The sequence below is a fragment of the Hypanus sabinus genome, chromosome 4 (genome assembly GCF_030144855.1).
Source record: "Hypanus sabinus isolate sHypSab1 chromosome 4, sHypSab1.hap1, whole genome shotgun sequence".
NCBI lineage: Eukaryota > Metazoa > Chordata > Chondrichthyes > Myliobatiformes > Dasyatidae > Hypanus > Hypanus sabinus.
In genome coordinates, this window is record NC_082709.1 from 3,467,692 (window position 1) to 3,483,515 (window position 15,824).

At 36.7% G+C, this 15,824-nt stretch overlaps 1 protein-coding gene across 1 annotated transcript in view; it reads left to right on the forward strand.

Moving 5' to 3' along the window:
- LOC132392449 (actin-related protein 3) overlaps positions 1–14,169 on the forward strand; it is a 30,750-nt gene extending 16,581 nt beyond the window's left edge. The window contains exons 5-12 of the mRNA XM_059966306.1: positions 1,693–1,788; positions 2,262–2,369; positions 6,084–6,227; positions 6,795–6,968; positions 7,081–7,173; positions 9,326–9,451; positions 12,011–12,094; positions 12,893–14,169. Coding sequence (XP_059822289.1) covers positions 1,693–1,788; positions 2,262–2,369; positions 6,084–6,227; positions 6,795–6,968; positions 7,081–7,173; positions 9,326–9,451; positions 12,011–12,094; positions 12,893–12,988 — 921 coding nt within the window. The 3' untranslated portion in view covers positions 12,989–14,169. The remainder of the gene's footprint in view (positions 1–1,692; positions 1,789–2,261; positions 2,370–6,083; positions 6,228–6,794; positions 6,969–7,080; positions 7,174–9,325; positions 9,452–12,010; positions 12,095–12,892) is intronic.
- Positions 14,170–15,824: the final 1,655 nt, after the last annotated feature.

Genomic DNA, 15,824 nt, shown 5'->3' on the forward strand with positions numbered 1-15,824 from the left:
TTTAATTAAAAATCACAATAACATTAATATATTTTTAAAGATTTAAAAATCGAATTTTAATCATCAAGTAGCAGTGAACGTTTACTTAGAATTTATGCCTGGAGCCACAATGAGGTACTATACTAAACAAGAACTTTGTATTGGTGTTCATGAAAGAGAAAGACATGGAAGATGATGAGTTCATGGAGGAGTATGCTGATATTCTAAGGAATGTTGGTATCGAAGGGAGATGGTTGTGTTTGACCCCTGGGGTCTTGTCAACATAATTTGCATAGTTTATTGAAAGAGACAAGATGTTAACCGATCTTTAGGACCTCGCCTGTAGATGAGAAGGATACAGGTGGCTGGAGAATATCCACTGTTAATCTTGTAAGATCAATGAGGATAATCCAACAAATTTTTGTGCCCTGGAAATTATTCGACAAGATTCTTGGGCATAGGTTCCACTTATATCTGAAATAGTATGTCTTTGTTATGGATAGTCAGCCTGGCTAACTTCACGTTATAAACTTGAGTTTTTTGAGGTGATGAAGATGATGGAGGTAGGGCAGTAATTATCATATATATACATTTTAAAGCTGTCAGCAAGGTAGGTACATTTTGACTTGGTGGAGTGATTCAAATTGTCTTTGCTATAGAAAGCAGGGTAGTTGTGAAAGTGCATTATTCTTACTGGAGATCTGTAACAAGTGGTTGTTCCTCAGACCTTGAGCTGGGGCATCTGTTTATAATGTATGTGGATGAATTGGTTTAAGTGTACAGTAGATGGGCTGATTAGTTAATCTGCAAATGGCACCAAAATTGTGGATAGAAAGGAAGGTTATCAAACTATTTAGCAGGGTGTGGATCAGTTAGAAATGTGGATACAAAAATGTCAGATTAAATTTAACCCATGAAGCATTGTAGTTATGGGATTCAAATAAGAGCAGAATACATAGTAAATGACAGGACCCTTAGGAACATGGATGCACAGAGATACTAAGCTTCCCAAAAGTACTTAGGGTAGTAAAGGTGTACATCATGCTCACCTTCGTTAGTCAGGGCATTGAGTAAAATACATGGTGTCATGTTGCAGCTGTGTAAAACTGCAGACACACGTGAAGTATTATAAGCAATTAACTGGAAGAATGCGGAGGTTTTGAAGAGAGTTGCAGTTTTTATTCACCAGGATGTTACTCACATTAGAGATTATTAGCTTTATGGAGAGATTCGTCAAACTTGGATTGTTTTCTGTGGAGAGTCACAGGCTGCTGACCTGTTGGAGGTATATAAAATTGACAGGATAGTTTATCTTCCAGATGAAAATGTCAAATACGATGAGGTGTATATTTTAAGGTGAGAGGGGGAAAATGTAAAGGAGATTTATAAGGCAGGGTTTTTATTTTGTACACAGAATGATGTGCCCTGAAGTACCGCCAGGGGAGGTGGCAAAAGAGTTAGTAACTTTAAGAGGTATTTAAGTAGGGAATGGTGGGATGTAAACCATGTGTTGACAAATAAGTTTACTTTAAATTGGTGTTATCATTCGCATAAACATGTCAAACAGAAAGCTTATTCCTGTGCTCTTCTAGAATTCTCTTCAGTAGAAGCTGAAGTAAATTATAGTATGCATTCTGAATTATGAGCAAGTAAAGCAGATAACTGGAATATGTCTGCTCCCATTTACTAAGAGGCTTATTGTATCTTCAACAGACTGAGCCTCCATTAAATACACCTGAAAATAGAGAATATACTGCTGAGATTATGTTTGAATCTTTCAACGTACCAGGTCTTTACATCGCTGTCCAGGTGAGGTAACATTTTGTTGCTTTTGTATAACTGTATTAGTAAATAAAGTAGTTATACGTGTTATTTCAATAATCTTGTATACTGATGCTGCACAAAAATACTCCAACCTTTTATCAACTTTTTTTATACTCTTATTATGCCTTACCCTGAAGTATATTAGATGTTCTTATCAAAACTTCACAAATTATTCTTCCTTCATGGTTACAAAATGCTACAAGACTATCACTTGGTTTCCTTAATTTCTAATACCAGAGAAAATTAAATATCTTGTCCCCAGTGATATGCAGATAACCTGTTTAGTGAATTGTTCAAATTATAAGCATGGGATTTCTCCTTCACCAACATGAGCATGACAAATATGTTTCTAAATATGTTGTAGTTTGTTTCAAGATTGTTACTGCTAAATAGAGTATAACTTGTTCTAAAGGTCTTCAGCTTTGGATTGAAAAATAACTAGCTTTGTTTGACTTCAGGCTGTCCTTGCCTTAGCTGCCTCATGGACGTCTCGACAAGTTGGTGAGCGAACATTGACTGGAACGGTTATTGATAGTGGGGATGGTGTCACTCATGTTATTCCAGTGGTAAGTTTATTTTCAAACTGTTCTGTGCCCAATCCCAATTACCTTCAAACTGAAGTTGAACTTGATTGATCTGCTTTAATTGAAGTGTTCCTTATAGATGTTTGTCCACTTATTCTTCCCTGGTCCTAGCACTTCCCTGAGGTACAGCCCCTGTCCCTGTGCTGCTTCCCTCCCTAATACTCAGAGACGTAGACTCATTCCATGTTGCATACTGCTCCTCCAAACTAATTTTAATGCTGTTGACGTGGCATCCTCTATGTTGGTGAGACCAAGCACAGAGTAGTTGACTGCTTTGTGAAGCATCTTCACTCTGTTCACAATACCCATTGTGAGCGTCTTGGTGCATGTCATCTTCCCCTTTATAGTCACGCCAACCTATCTGTCTCATACCTCTCCACTGCCATGTTGAGACCAAATGCATTCTAGAAGAACAGCACCCCATATTCCACATGGATAACTTATGCCCCAGTAGTGTTCCATTCTCCCTCTGCCCATCTACATGGGTTCTCTGTCCCTTTGTTCACCATTGCAGACCTGTTATCTAGATCCTTACTTTCTTCTAGTAGCTCCATCTGCTCATTATGCACCACCTCACCTGATCCACTTTGCATTTTAACCCCTTTCATTACTTTATGCTTCCTTCTACACTCGGCCCTGTTGCAGAGTCTTGACCTGAAATTTCAACCAGCCTCATGCCTACAGAAATGCTTCTTGATCTACTGAGTAAATCCAGCAGTTTTGTCATGACCAAAAAGGCTTGAACCAGAGATTTCTACCACCTGGATAACTAAGAGCATAAGGTGTTAGAAAATAGACACTTTCACCTTTCCCTCTCACATAGACTCTTAAATCTGAAATATATTGCTGATCTGTTTTTGTCACTGGGTCGAAATCCTGGAACTTTCTATGCAAAGCTTTGAAATGCCTTCAGTCTACTGAGTAGGGAGTGTTTAAGAATGTGTCTTACTACCATAATTATGGCATTTATAGATGGGTTGGTTGTCCCAAGTAATCAGTGGTCCCATGATTTCTTAAAGGCTTAAATCGGCATGAAATGTGTGATACAAAATGAAGTGGAACCAAAAGAAATCTGTAACTTATAATTAGTCATGTAAAATATTTATTGCCTAATTGATCCTCTTTAATCATCATAAGGCCTTGATATCTATTAATTGAAATACTGTATTTTGGTGCGGATCCATAGTTTGTGGTGATATTTCAATAATTTGTGCCAAGTGTAGTTAAGTGTCACAGTTAAGAGTCAGTATTAACTTTACCTGGTTTTCCCTGGCTGGTCCCATTTTCAGCTCCACCACCTCCATTTCTGCCCCATCCCCCCCCCCCCCGCCCCCTTATCTTGAAAAGCTATACAGCTATATGCCTATTGATCCCTTTGATCATGAGTATAAAAATCTTACAAGTAGAGGTCATGATTCTAACTGTAAAGCAGACAATTTGGAATGGAAAAAAGGACTGAGCCAAAAATGGGCATGTAGGTTGAAGACAAGCAGATTACTGCAATTCAATAAGCATGGGCCTGCATTATTTTGGGTATTTTTGCTTTATGTTAAAGAGTAGACACTCTACTTTGAATGCACTGTGATCCTGCACTTCCTAATATTGAAGATTAAAATGTGCTTGTGTACAAATGCAGGTCAGAACTCGTCCTCTTGAATTTCTAGGCCATTGTTTTATTTTTCAAATTTAGTTTTATTCCCACATGACCAGCTGAGTTTTTTTTTCTTGCAATAGGACACGTTTCTCTTTTGCTATTCTTTGCAAATCTAATTACATTGTTGTCAAAAACACATCCTTTCTTTCTCAGCACTGAATAATAATAGTTCCCTATTAATGCTATTGGTGATTTAAAAATGTTGTAATTCCAAGAACTAGTATGTGTTTCATTTCTGGTGGGACTGATGCAATTTCCTGTGGTTTGAAGGATAGTTGACCTCAGACTCGTCCAACAACTCCATTTGGTAAATTTTGCTGTTCATGATCAACTTGGTCTGCTAAAGTGCATCTTGCACTTTTTACTACCACTAAACCTGTTTGAGGCAAACAAAGGGTTGAATTTGTGGTCCATCTTTATCAAGATCATCTTAATGCAGGGGTTTCTGTATCTAATCCCATAAATTCAGTTTATTATTGTATGTACTTGTATGACTGACAAGGTTGGTATTTCCCCATCAAGCAAATGTTTTGTCATTAACTTTGCTAATAAAGGAAATTTTAATTTATTTGTAATTTTTGTGTAAGCTGACCCCAACCTATTTCGGAGAGCAGGTTAGCTACTTGTATCAGTTAAGGAGAAGTGTTAAAATCTTGTGTTTAAGCTGTTTGTGTTAGGATCACTCTCTCATTGCAAGAATCAGTTGCTTGAGTCTATGTTGGTCTGCCTCCAGAGCTAGTGTATCCCTTCATCAATAATGAGATCAAAACTCTGCATAGTCCTCCAGGTGTGACCTTGCCAGTATTCCACATGACTTTGATACAGGGGTTCCCAAACTGGGGTCCATAGACCTCTTTGTTATTGGTAGGGGTCTGTGACATTAAAAAGGTTGGGAACCCCTGCTGTAATAAAATGTACCTATTTACGGTTAGAGAAGCCACTTTACTGATCACTGATTTGGGTTCAATTTCCCTTTGCATCCCTAAGGTGATTGTATGTTCTTCCTGTGACTGTGGGTTTTCTCCGGCTGCTCCAGTTTCTTCCCATGTTTTTAGGGACTATGGTTAGGGTTAGTGAGTTGTGAGTGTGCTATGTTGGTGCTGGAAGCAAGGCAACGCTTATGGGTTACCCCAGCACAATCCTCAGACTCTGTTGGTCATTGATGCAAAAGACACAATTTATTATGTTTTGATGTACGTGACAAATCAAAGCTTTAATCTTCTTTAATCTTTTTTGCAACTAAGGTTAATATGGCATTTGCCACTTGCCACACCTGCCTACTAACTTTAATGCAATTTATCAAAGGAGAACCTGTTTTTTTTCTTACCAAGTTTGTGCCTATTCTAGCAACCTATTGCAGTGCCAAAATATTCTTCAGATCGTTAGTATAAATCACAAACAATTGAGGGCCAGAAATTGAGTTACACCCTTCCCTCCTGATTCGATTAAAAATCTGTTTCTGACTTTCTTCTGTGCAATGAACACATTCCCTAATACCAGGCTTGTATATCTTGTACAATGCCCTTAAGCGATACTTATCAAATACCATCTGAAAGTTCATATACTTTCGGATGGCATTTGACATCAATGAATTTTGTTGATCTGTAACTTCAGATATTAAGTCGTACATTAAATGTTTTGAACTGTAATGAACAATGAGAAAAATTAACACAATAACAAAATCTTACTATCATTATTCTAGTATTCTATCCATTCTATGTAACTATCTTAAAATAATTGAATAAATAAAATAAATAAAAAAATCTTACTAAATGGAAGAGTAAGTTTGAGAAGCCTCAAGGCATGTCATCATGTTTGTTAGTATTTCTGTAGAAAGTACAGACCAATAACTACTTTGCAATTGGATTTTCTAGAATTCATAGTGAAGGCACCTGAGCCAAATTTGTATTGGGGTATTACTTTCTGCCTGTTATGCTGCTGGCTTTTAGGGCAACTGGAGGTCCTCCATCTTTGCCAGTTTTCAGTTCTTCCCCTCAGTTTTCACTACTGTCAATAATCTATTTTACTACTTTCTTTTAAAGGCTGAAGGTTATGTGATTGGTAGCTGCATTAAGCACATTCCTATTGCTGGTCGAGATATTACATACTTCATCCAGCAACTTTTGAGAGATCGAGAAGTGGGTATACCCCCGGAACAGTCCCTGGAAACTGCAAAGGCTGTAAAGGTACAGTTGTTTGTTTTTTTTTTGAAAAGCAAAACAGTGTAATGCCCTAATGTGAAATAATTTCTCATTGACTCAAGAAAGTATGAGCGATGGGACCATTTAGAATAATATCTGAAGATTTGTTCAGAGATTACTGTTAAGGAGTTTGTTATGGTATATGTAATATAAATGTCAAGGTAAGCATTTTTAATACACTTGCTCTTGAATAAGTAGGTTATTTAGCCACTGTAAAGATCAGCGTCAGTACTTGATGGGAATGAGGGGAGAGTAAAATAGGTCAATGTGGGAGTATTGTCAGTGGCTGCTTGGTCAGCTTGGATTCAGTGGACTGCGTAATTAGGTTTCATGCTGTTTGTATTTAGCAAACAGTAGTGCTAATTTTCATATAAAATTACTGTTTTATATTGGACTTTTTTTGGACTGTTTGTTTATAAATTGTTAGCTATTACATTTAAATTCAATATGTTTAACGTAGTATGTTTAAACGTACATTAAAGATAAAAATAATGTTGTAAGAATTTGATTGTGTTCCTGCTTTTGTTTAAACTTTATCTTACTAAATTAAAGGAACGCTTCAGTTATGTCTGCCCAGACTTGGTGAAAGAGTTCAGCAAATATGACACAGATGGTACCAAATGGATCAAACAATATACTGGAGTCAATGCCATCTCTAAGAAGGAATTTACCATTGATGTAGGCTATGAGCGATTTTTGGGCCCTGAAATTTTCTTTCACCCAGAGGTAACTTTTTAATTGTGCTTAACAAATTTGCATTGCTACTTTTCAACAACTTGCTGTGTATGTGTTATTCTCATTAATCATTAGTGATGGACAGTGTTTTCCTTCTCTCTAGTTTGCGAATCCTGATTTCACACAGCCCATTTCAGAAGTAGTTGATGAAGTTATTCAGAACTGCCCTATTGATGTTAGACGTCCACTGTATAAGGTAAGTGTTCCAATTATGCAGCATTTCAGTGTGGTTCTTTTGAACTTTTATTTAGGTGTATTGAGATAATATGCAAACTTTCTGATTGAACACTCAATTATGTCTAAGATACTCAATTAATTTGTGATCATTAATTTTTTTAAATGTTATTTTCAGTATTTAGTTGCTCGTTCCTTTTTTTCCTAAATTGAGCAAACCTTGTCAGTCCTTCAGAGTGCAAAGATATCTAGCTTTACGCTGTTATTTATAATAGGGGTCCAGGTTAAAGTTATTTTGTGTGGCTGCCTTCATATACTAGTTCATGAAGCAAGCTATATGGTTACCAGCTCAGAGGATTATCCCACTTTATATTGTCTTGTTTTTCCACTTTGAATTAAGCTTGCAAAGTCTTTTATAATGCTGCTTAAATAGGTAGCATTCCCAATAAGACAAATAGGATGAGCCCTCAACCCTGATATAATGATGTTTCATTAGTGTCCTGAGAAGTTACAGCTTCCTCATTTTCTTATTCCATACCCCTTGCAATAATGGACAATATTCTGTCATCCTGACTAATTACTTGGAGTATCTGTATAACAACTGTGTTTCGTATACCAAGACATCAAGATCCTTTTGTATTGCAAAATTATGCAATCTTGCATAATTTAATGGGCCTTATCACTTTCACCAAGTACAAAACTTGCATTTTATTTTATTGTAGGTTTTGTACAATACTTGTTTGTTCATTTAATCAAACTCTCTCTCTGCTGGTTGTTTGTGCTATTTGCTTTGGATTTAAATTTCTCACCTTCAAACTGAATGTGAAATCCTGGCGAAGGGTCTCAGCTCAAAATATCAACTACTTATTCTTTTCCATAGATGCTGTGTTCTTCTGACAATTAATGTGTGTTTCCTGCCATGCTGTTTACTCTTCCAGCAATCTTGGTTCTTTTGGTCATGAAAGCAGAATTTTAGTCTTAATTAGTTTGCAATCTCAATACATATCTGTTCTGAGGTGGATACCATGTGTCCGTGGGAACTTGGTATTTTTAATCACTTTAAGCCTGACATCAAAACAAAACAAATCAAGTTTAATTATCACTCTAACACTACATGGATACAGCTGAATGAGACAGCATTCATCTGGGGCCAAGGTGCAGAACATTCAAAATAGCAAGCAAACATTCAAAAATAGTGAGTAACATAATTCAAAATATCGAGCAAAGAAGCGTATTTCCTCAAAAAAAACATATATAGTTCAAGACCCTGAGTGACAATGTCCAGCAATCAATGATGCAGACACACACAATCCAACCTATCATTCCATCGCTTAAACATGGTAGGGCAGCCCCGATGGGTGAGGCTAGACCCCAGCCACGCTCTAGCGCTTTCATATCGCTAACCCTGGTCTGCAGCAACAGGCAAGCCCTCCAACAGCATCTTGCGATTGCAAGTAAAATGTTCAAGACAATCCCCCATGGTTGTACTGCACCAACGAATAATGGGCAACAGCGTGTTCACTATTCTGAGCCCAAACTGGTAGGCTCTGCTGTCAACACCAATCCAGCTACTCCAGTCAGCGAGTAGCCCTGCAGTACCCAATGTTCTTGGAGTAGAATTGTCTTTTGATCATAAGCAACAAATTTTACAAACAAAAACGCACCTTTGTTTGGCCCACAAGAGTCCGCTGCATCTTACTGGAAGATCCTTTCACCTTTCAGGCTAGGCTGCTGCTTTCCATTCACAATTAAATGGCTTGTTACTCTAGTAGAGCTGTCTTAACTTAGTTTGTCTACAGTACCTTGTGCATTAACATATTAATTCACGTCGGTAAGTTTAGAAAGCTATCCCAATACATTATCTTGTGTTTTTAGATTTTGGTCATTTGGTTCTTTGCAAATCTGTAAGTTCTTTGCACTTGCAGCTGAATTTCCAGGATTTGGCTGATGCTGACCATTTCAACCTTATGCATTTTCATCCCTTTTTAAAAAAAAGTATGAGTGAAAATTCATGCATTCTATTTTTTTCTCTCTCGAAGGCTAGGGTAGAATCATCCAGTAGTAAATCAGGCTACATCAGAATCTTAGTGTAATTTTTGTATTGTTTTTTATCCAGATGATTTGTAAGATGACCAAAGCCCTGCAGATTAAATGTATAACGTGTTGTTTTGCAGAATGTTGTCCTCTCTGGTGGCTCAACCATGTTTAGAGATTTTGGACGCCGTTTACAACGGGACCTAAAGCGGACAGTAGATGCCAGGCTCAAACTTAGTGAAGAATTGAGTGGTGGAAAACTAAAGGTTTGCACTTTTTGATAAATTGTTAGACAATTCTAATTCTAATAGACAATTCTAAAACTACATTTTTTAACTTGTTATATTTTGATTTGCTTTTGAAATTATTTTAAGAATTTGTTTGCTTTTCCTGTTTATTTTTCCAGTCCAATTAAGTTCAGTTCTGTACAAAGTTACAATTGAAACATGTTATTCTCATTGGCAGATTGCTCTTCTAGATTGGCAGTTTGATTTCAAACTGTATTTCAATACTGCTCTGAATCAAGTTGAAATATTCTGAGGATTTGTAAAAAAAATTTTTGTTTCCAGACTAGAAAGTCTCAATCAACAACTCTTCTGGCAAAATTTTTCAAAATAGCCTTTGAAATATGGATGGTATAGCTTGTATCCTTGTTATAGCTGTAGTATAAGAACTTGGATTTACAATCAGAAAGGAAGTGTAGGTCTATTGTGCAAACATTACTTACAATACCCTGTATATCATTTCTCAGTTACTCCTAGTTAGCTAGTACACCCATCAGAAGTTGCTGTTTGTTTTTTTTTGGAGAGTTAGATTGCAGACGCTGGACCCACAGAGGTTGTTTGGATTTATACTATAGACACCCGTTACACTTCTCATGTTCAAGGTAAATTAATTATCAAAATACGTATGTCTGCATATACAACAGTTTAATTTTCTTACAGGCATACTCAATAGTCTATAACAATCAATGGAAAATTACCCGATTTGGGTGTTTAACCAGAGTGCAGAAGACAGCAAACTGTGCAAATACAAAAATAAGAAATAATAATACATATTGAGAACACGAGATCAAGAGTCCTTTAAAATGAGTCCATTGGTTGTGGGAACATTTCAAAACTGGGGCAAGTGAAGTTGATTGAAGTTATCCTCTTTGGTTCAAGAGCCTGATGGTTAAGGGGTAATAACTGTTCCTGTACCTGGCGGTGAGAGTCCTGGGTCTCCTGCATCACCTTACTGAGGGCAGCAACAAGAAGAGACCATGTCCTGGGTGATGATCGATGCTACTTTCCTGTGACAGCATTTCATATAGATGTGCTCAGTGGTAGAGAGGTCTTTACCCATGATGGACTGGACTGTATCCACTGTGTTTTTTTTTGCAGGAGTTTCTGTTCAAGGGAGTTGGTGTTTACATACCAGGCTGTCAATTGCAGCCAATCAATATATATGTCACTACACATTTATAGAAATTTATCTAAGTTGGTTTTTTTTGCTTGCAATGAGTTGTATTCAACTTATGATTTCACAGGAATGCAACCAACTGACAGTAAGAATGTTTGTTGTATCTTGTTTCCCAATAGTTTGTGAAGCACTGGGGGTTATGATTGATTTTTGTCTAGAATGCAGTTGGATTCCTGTTAATTGGGCCATCAGTTTATCAAGGTAGCCACTTACTTGGGATAACTCTTAAACAACCAAAACAAATTGAGAAAATGGCTGGGATTCCCTTTATTTATTGGGGACACTATGCAACTTAATTGGAGACTGTTACCGAACATTTTCTAACTAGAGTCAGTCGCGTGAGTGTCATGTGGCCATTAGACACTACACCGTGCTGAGACAAACAGTTTTGAAATGGCATCAATTGTGTTTTCAAAAGGCAGTGATTTTTGTCACTGATAGTTGGTGAGTAATAAACAAGACAATTCAGAACTGTTTTGCTCATGGCAATTTCAAGCATTCAAGGTTTGAGGTGCCAGAAACAGCTAGAAGTGAAAGTGAAACAACTTCACTGTTTCGAGTTAGTAACTGCGAAGAATTTGAAAATATCAACAATCATCTTGAAAGTTATTTAATTGAAATGAAGATTTGGAGGATGTAATCATTGAAAACACTGTTTGAAGATAGTCCATATCAGCACTGATTTTGTTCATTTATAGTCAATCAAAAGATCACATCAGCATACACAGAATGAATTCCTCTATTAGGAATTAATACACAACTTTATAGTTGTGGTAGTTTTGATAATATTCTAATTTGTTCTGTATTTCATTTCAATACATAATTTGTTCCTCCATTAAACAATAGTTTGTCTATTTTTGTACCTTTTTAATTATTTCCATGCAACTTCAATTAATTAGGGCAGCCGCTTAATTGGACCAAAATGTACTGATCCTGAGGTGTCCTAATTAACCAGAATCCGTTGTACTTCATGATGTGCTATTCACCAGTTGCCTGGCAATACTTCGGGCACAATTAACTAGAGGAAACTAATCAAATATCTTAATGGCTAAGGGATACATGGCATAAAGGGGTACTGTTCATGCTGAGCATGCTTATTGCAATAAAATGCGATCTTTATTTTAATTTGATTAATTTTCTTCAAAATATGTGTAATTTTCTTCTAGGGCTTCTAACCTTTTTTATGTCATGAACCAATACCATTAAGCAAGGGGCCTGTGGACCTCAGGTTGGGAACCCCTGTCCTAGATCAATAGGCCAAGTAATTCTCCATAGTAGCAAAACTAGAAATCTCAATTTAACTTTCTTAGAATAGTTAGTTTGTTTTCAAAAATAATATAACAGGGATATGTTTCATTTTGTAGCCTAAACCAATTGATGTTCAAGTGATCACACACCACATGCAGCGATATGCAGTTTGGTTTGGAGGGTCCATGCTAGCATCCACTGTGAGTAAACATTTTGGTAAAATTTGTCTGCTTCACATTTATAAGACTTGGGCGTTCAGTTTTTTTAGTCTTTGAATAATTGCTAGAATTATTGAAACAAAATTTCCCTCGGACTCAGTTTGTTTCAACTAAGATGTATGTGGCTTACTTTAACACAAATGCTATATTTTGCTGCATTTTAATCAAATATGGAATTATGTACAGAAATTTGTTCACACTGTGCAGGAATTGTAAGCCTTATACTTGCTGTTTTTTAGCATTCAATAGCAATGTAAACATTACCACTGTGCAAAGTGTTCATTATTTACAGGATATGGGGATGGAGACTTCCTACAAATAACATCATAACAATAAAAACTGTAAAGCCCTTGGCAATGATATTTAAGAATGTAGTGACACTCAGTGGGTCTAGCTCGATGTGGGTATAACTGCTATGAAGGAATGTTACATTTATCTATACACAATAACACCAGCTTACCTTATGGTTTGTGGGTCTGCAGCTGATTGAGTTAACTGTTAATGTACTTGCATATAACTGAAGATAATACTTTTCCATGCTGAAAGCTTTGGAAATACCCTATGCTGGGCACAATACTTGGGTCTCAATGTGCTGCTTTGAAAGCCCAGTTTTATCTTTGCCTGATATGTGGCTCAAGCAACCTTTGTTCAATCCTGACTTCAAGTGTGTTCTCCCTGTGATTACCTAAAGCCTCTGGGGAAATCCTGTTTCCTCTTGTGTCCTGAAAACACACTGGTTTTCTGAAGTGTTAATCTGAATCTTTTTTTTTTGTTTTGCAGCCGGAGTTCTACCAGGTATGCCACACCAAAAAAGATTATGAGGAGATTGGCCCCAGCATTTGTCGCCATAACCCTGTCTTTGGAGTCATGTCTTAAGGCTGAGCTCAATATTCTAAGGGCTGAGGGAAAGCCTTGCTTTTGGGGGCCTGTTGGGTCTGGATTGACTGGTGTTGTGTTATTAAACTGGCTTAACTTTTAAAACAGATGACCAAACAGTATGTGGTTGGCAAACTTAACAATTGAGTGTCTTAAAATGGGCTAAATTGTGTTAAGCCAAAATATGAACAATCTTTCTTTATATTAAACATTTTGGACTAATTTGTAAGAAAATTCTATAGTGGTTTTAGATCAGATTATGCCCTAAAATGATGCATTTGATGGGAACTCCAAGACTTGTAGGATTTGAATGAGACTGGAAGGTCAGCTCTACCATACTTGAATTGTACCCAGTGTGTACAATACAAGAGCTTGTTTATATTTCGTACTGATTTTTTATACATCAGATGGGGAAAATTAGAACATTAGGTAATCTATAAAGTGAAATAAAGACAATTAATACTTGGAAAAGAGTATGTGAAGGTACTGATCAATAGGAGTTGCACAAATAATCAAATCTCTAGCATAAAATGAAATAAATTGATTTCTGACGACTGAACTAGAAGTATACATATCTTTATTGTAAGAACCTTTTCTTTGCCCAGGATGGAATGTTATGACTATTAGTATAACTTGTTGAAGTCTGTATATGAGGTGGGTATAATTAACATCCCAACATCCATCAAGCATTGCAGACTGAACTTTTCCTGACAGGAATCCAAGCACTTGTAGGGATAAGTTGATTTTTTTTTTCATTTCCCTCATTTTTAAGTTGACATTTCATTTACTTGCAGTTATCTGTCCTCTTCTAATTGGAGAAACTTCACAAAAGCCTAAAACATATATCCTCATCAAATAGGCTCTAAAATGGTTTGAGCCATGTAACTTTGGTTATTTGTGACTCCAGTCTGTTCCCAAAAGAATAATGAACTGTATTTCCCATAACAAACATGGCTAACTCCGCAAGTGCTTTGGGAACTATTTCTTACTCAAACTAACAGATGCCTGCTAGTGCTTTCTGAATATTGAATGCATTTTTGTTTATTGCTGCAAAAAAAGACTGTTGGACCAGTATTGTAGTTCTAGAGCCTCATTTTGATTTAAACCAAATAATCTAATCAGTGGTGTATTTAAAACCTTGCACCATTCCAATAAAGGCGCAAAATTCTTTTTAAACGTTATGGCTGTGATTTTATTATTTAAAACTGGAAATTTGGTGCATGCACGACTTCAGTCAGGAGAAATAATTCTTAGATGCATGAGGATTATTAGATTGTAGATGGACATACAGAGTAAAGTTCAAGTGTCTGAGGGACAAAAATGTTTTAATGACTATAAGCCTTATGAAAATGTCTTGCAGCTTGGGTTTAAGTTCCTTCATGATTCTTCTAATTGGCACATTGCCAATTTCATCGTCAAAATTTTAGTAATAATATCATCTGTATCACAGATCAAATCAGGAAGCTGACAGCTGCTTCTAAATCAAAGTGTTTTTCTTCTATTGGGATTGTGAATGAAACTTCATTGATAGCTGGGAAGCTTTGGGAATGTTTGAGCTTATACTTTGATCAAGGGTAGAACTAGCATTTTGATACTTTTTGGTCTGATTTGACTGATAATATCGGAAGGAAAAAAATAACATGTTCTTCCCAAATGACTGAATCAGAAGAAGGTTTATTATGACTGATACATTGCTTTTGCAACAGCAAGGCAGTACAAACAATATTCATGGGTTCATGGACCTTTGAGAAATGTGATGTCTACCTGGATGCAGTATTAAAATCATTTACTTCCATAAGTAGTTGAGGTGAAAATGTTAATTACTGAATTCTTGCTCTGGCCCTTCCTTTCCAACCATATCGGAGGGTCTTGGCCCAGCTGTTATCCCCCTCCATAGTTGCTACCTGACTTGCTGAATTCCTCCAGCACTTTGTGTGTTGCTCAACATTTCCTGGACCTGCAGAATCTCTTGTGGTTATTTAACTGTCTTTAATGTTTATTGTCTTCTCTTGCAAATTAACCCTTTGGTGGTCCAGTGATTTTGGCATAACATTGTATTACTGACATAGGTTTAAACTTTGCTTCGAGTAAGCAGGCAAATTGGAATACAAAACTTTGTAGTAACCACTTACAATTTGAGTAGGCATTGCAATTCTCATTATGCCACCTGCTGATTTGTGGCCTTGGCAGAATCCATCAGAATGACTGTTTGATCTCTGTTGCATTTTTAACCTCAGAAGTGACTATTAAATGGTCCAAACTTTCCTCTGAAATCTTCAGTTTGCTGAGCTACTAAGTAAGATGAGTAAGGAAAATGCTGGAATGTCATATTAAATGGTAAAAGAACACTTAGTAAACAATAAAATTGACCTGGATTTATGATGAAAAAGAACTTCAGAACCTTAGCAGGTAGAGGCAAATAGAAACACGTTAAGGAACTTACGGAGTACAGAAATGCAAGACAATACTTAAGAAAGAAATCAGTGGGGCTAAAAGAAGGCATGAAGTTATTCTCGCAGACAAAGTGAAGAATCCCAAGGGATTCCATGGATATATCGAGCAAAAGTATTACAAAGACAAAACTGTCCCTCCGGAAGACCAGAATGGTAATCCATGTGACAAGCGCAAACAGATGGGGGAGATCTTAAATACATTCTTTGCATCTGTATTTACTCAGGAGATGGGTATAGAGTCTTTAGAAGTGAGGCAAAGTGGCATCAACTTCATAGATCTTGTACAGATTACAGAGTGTTTGCTACTCTAAGGCAAATCACGGATAAAAACCTAGGGCTTGACAAGGTGTTCTATCGGACCCTATGGGAATCAAGTGCAGAAA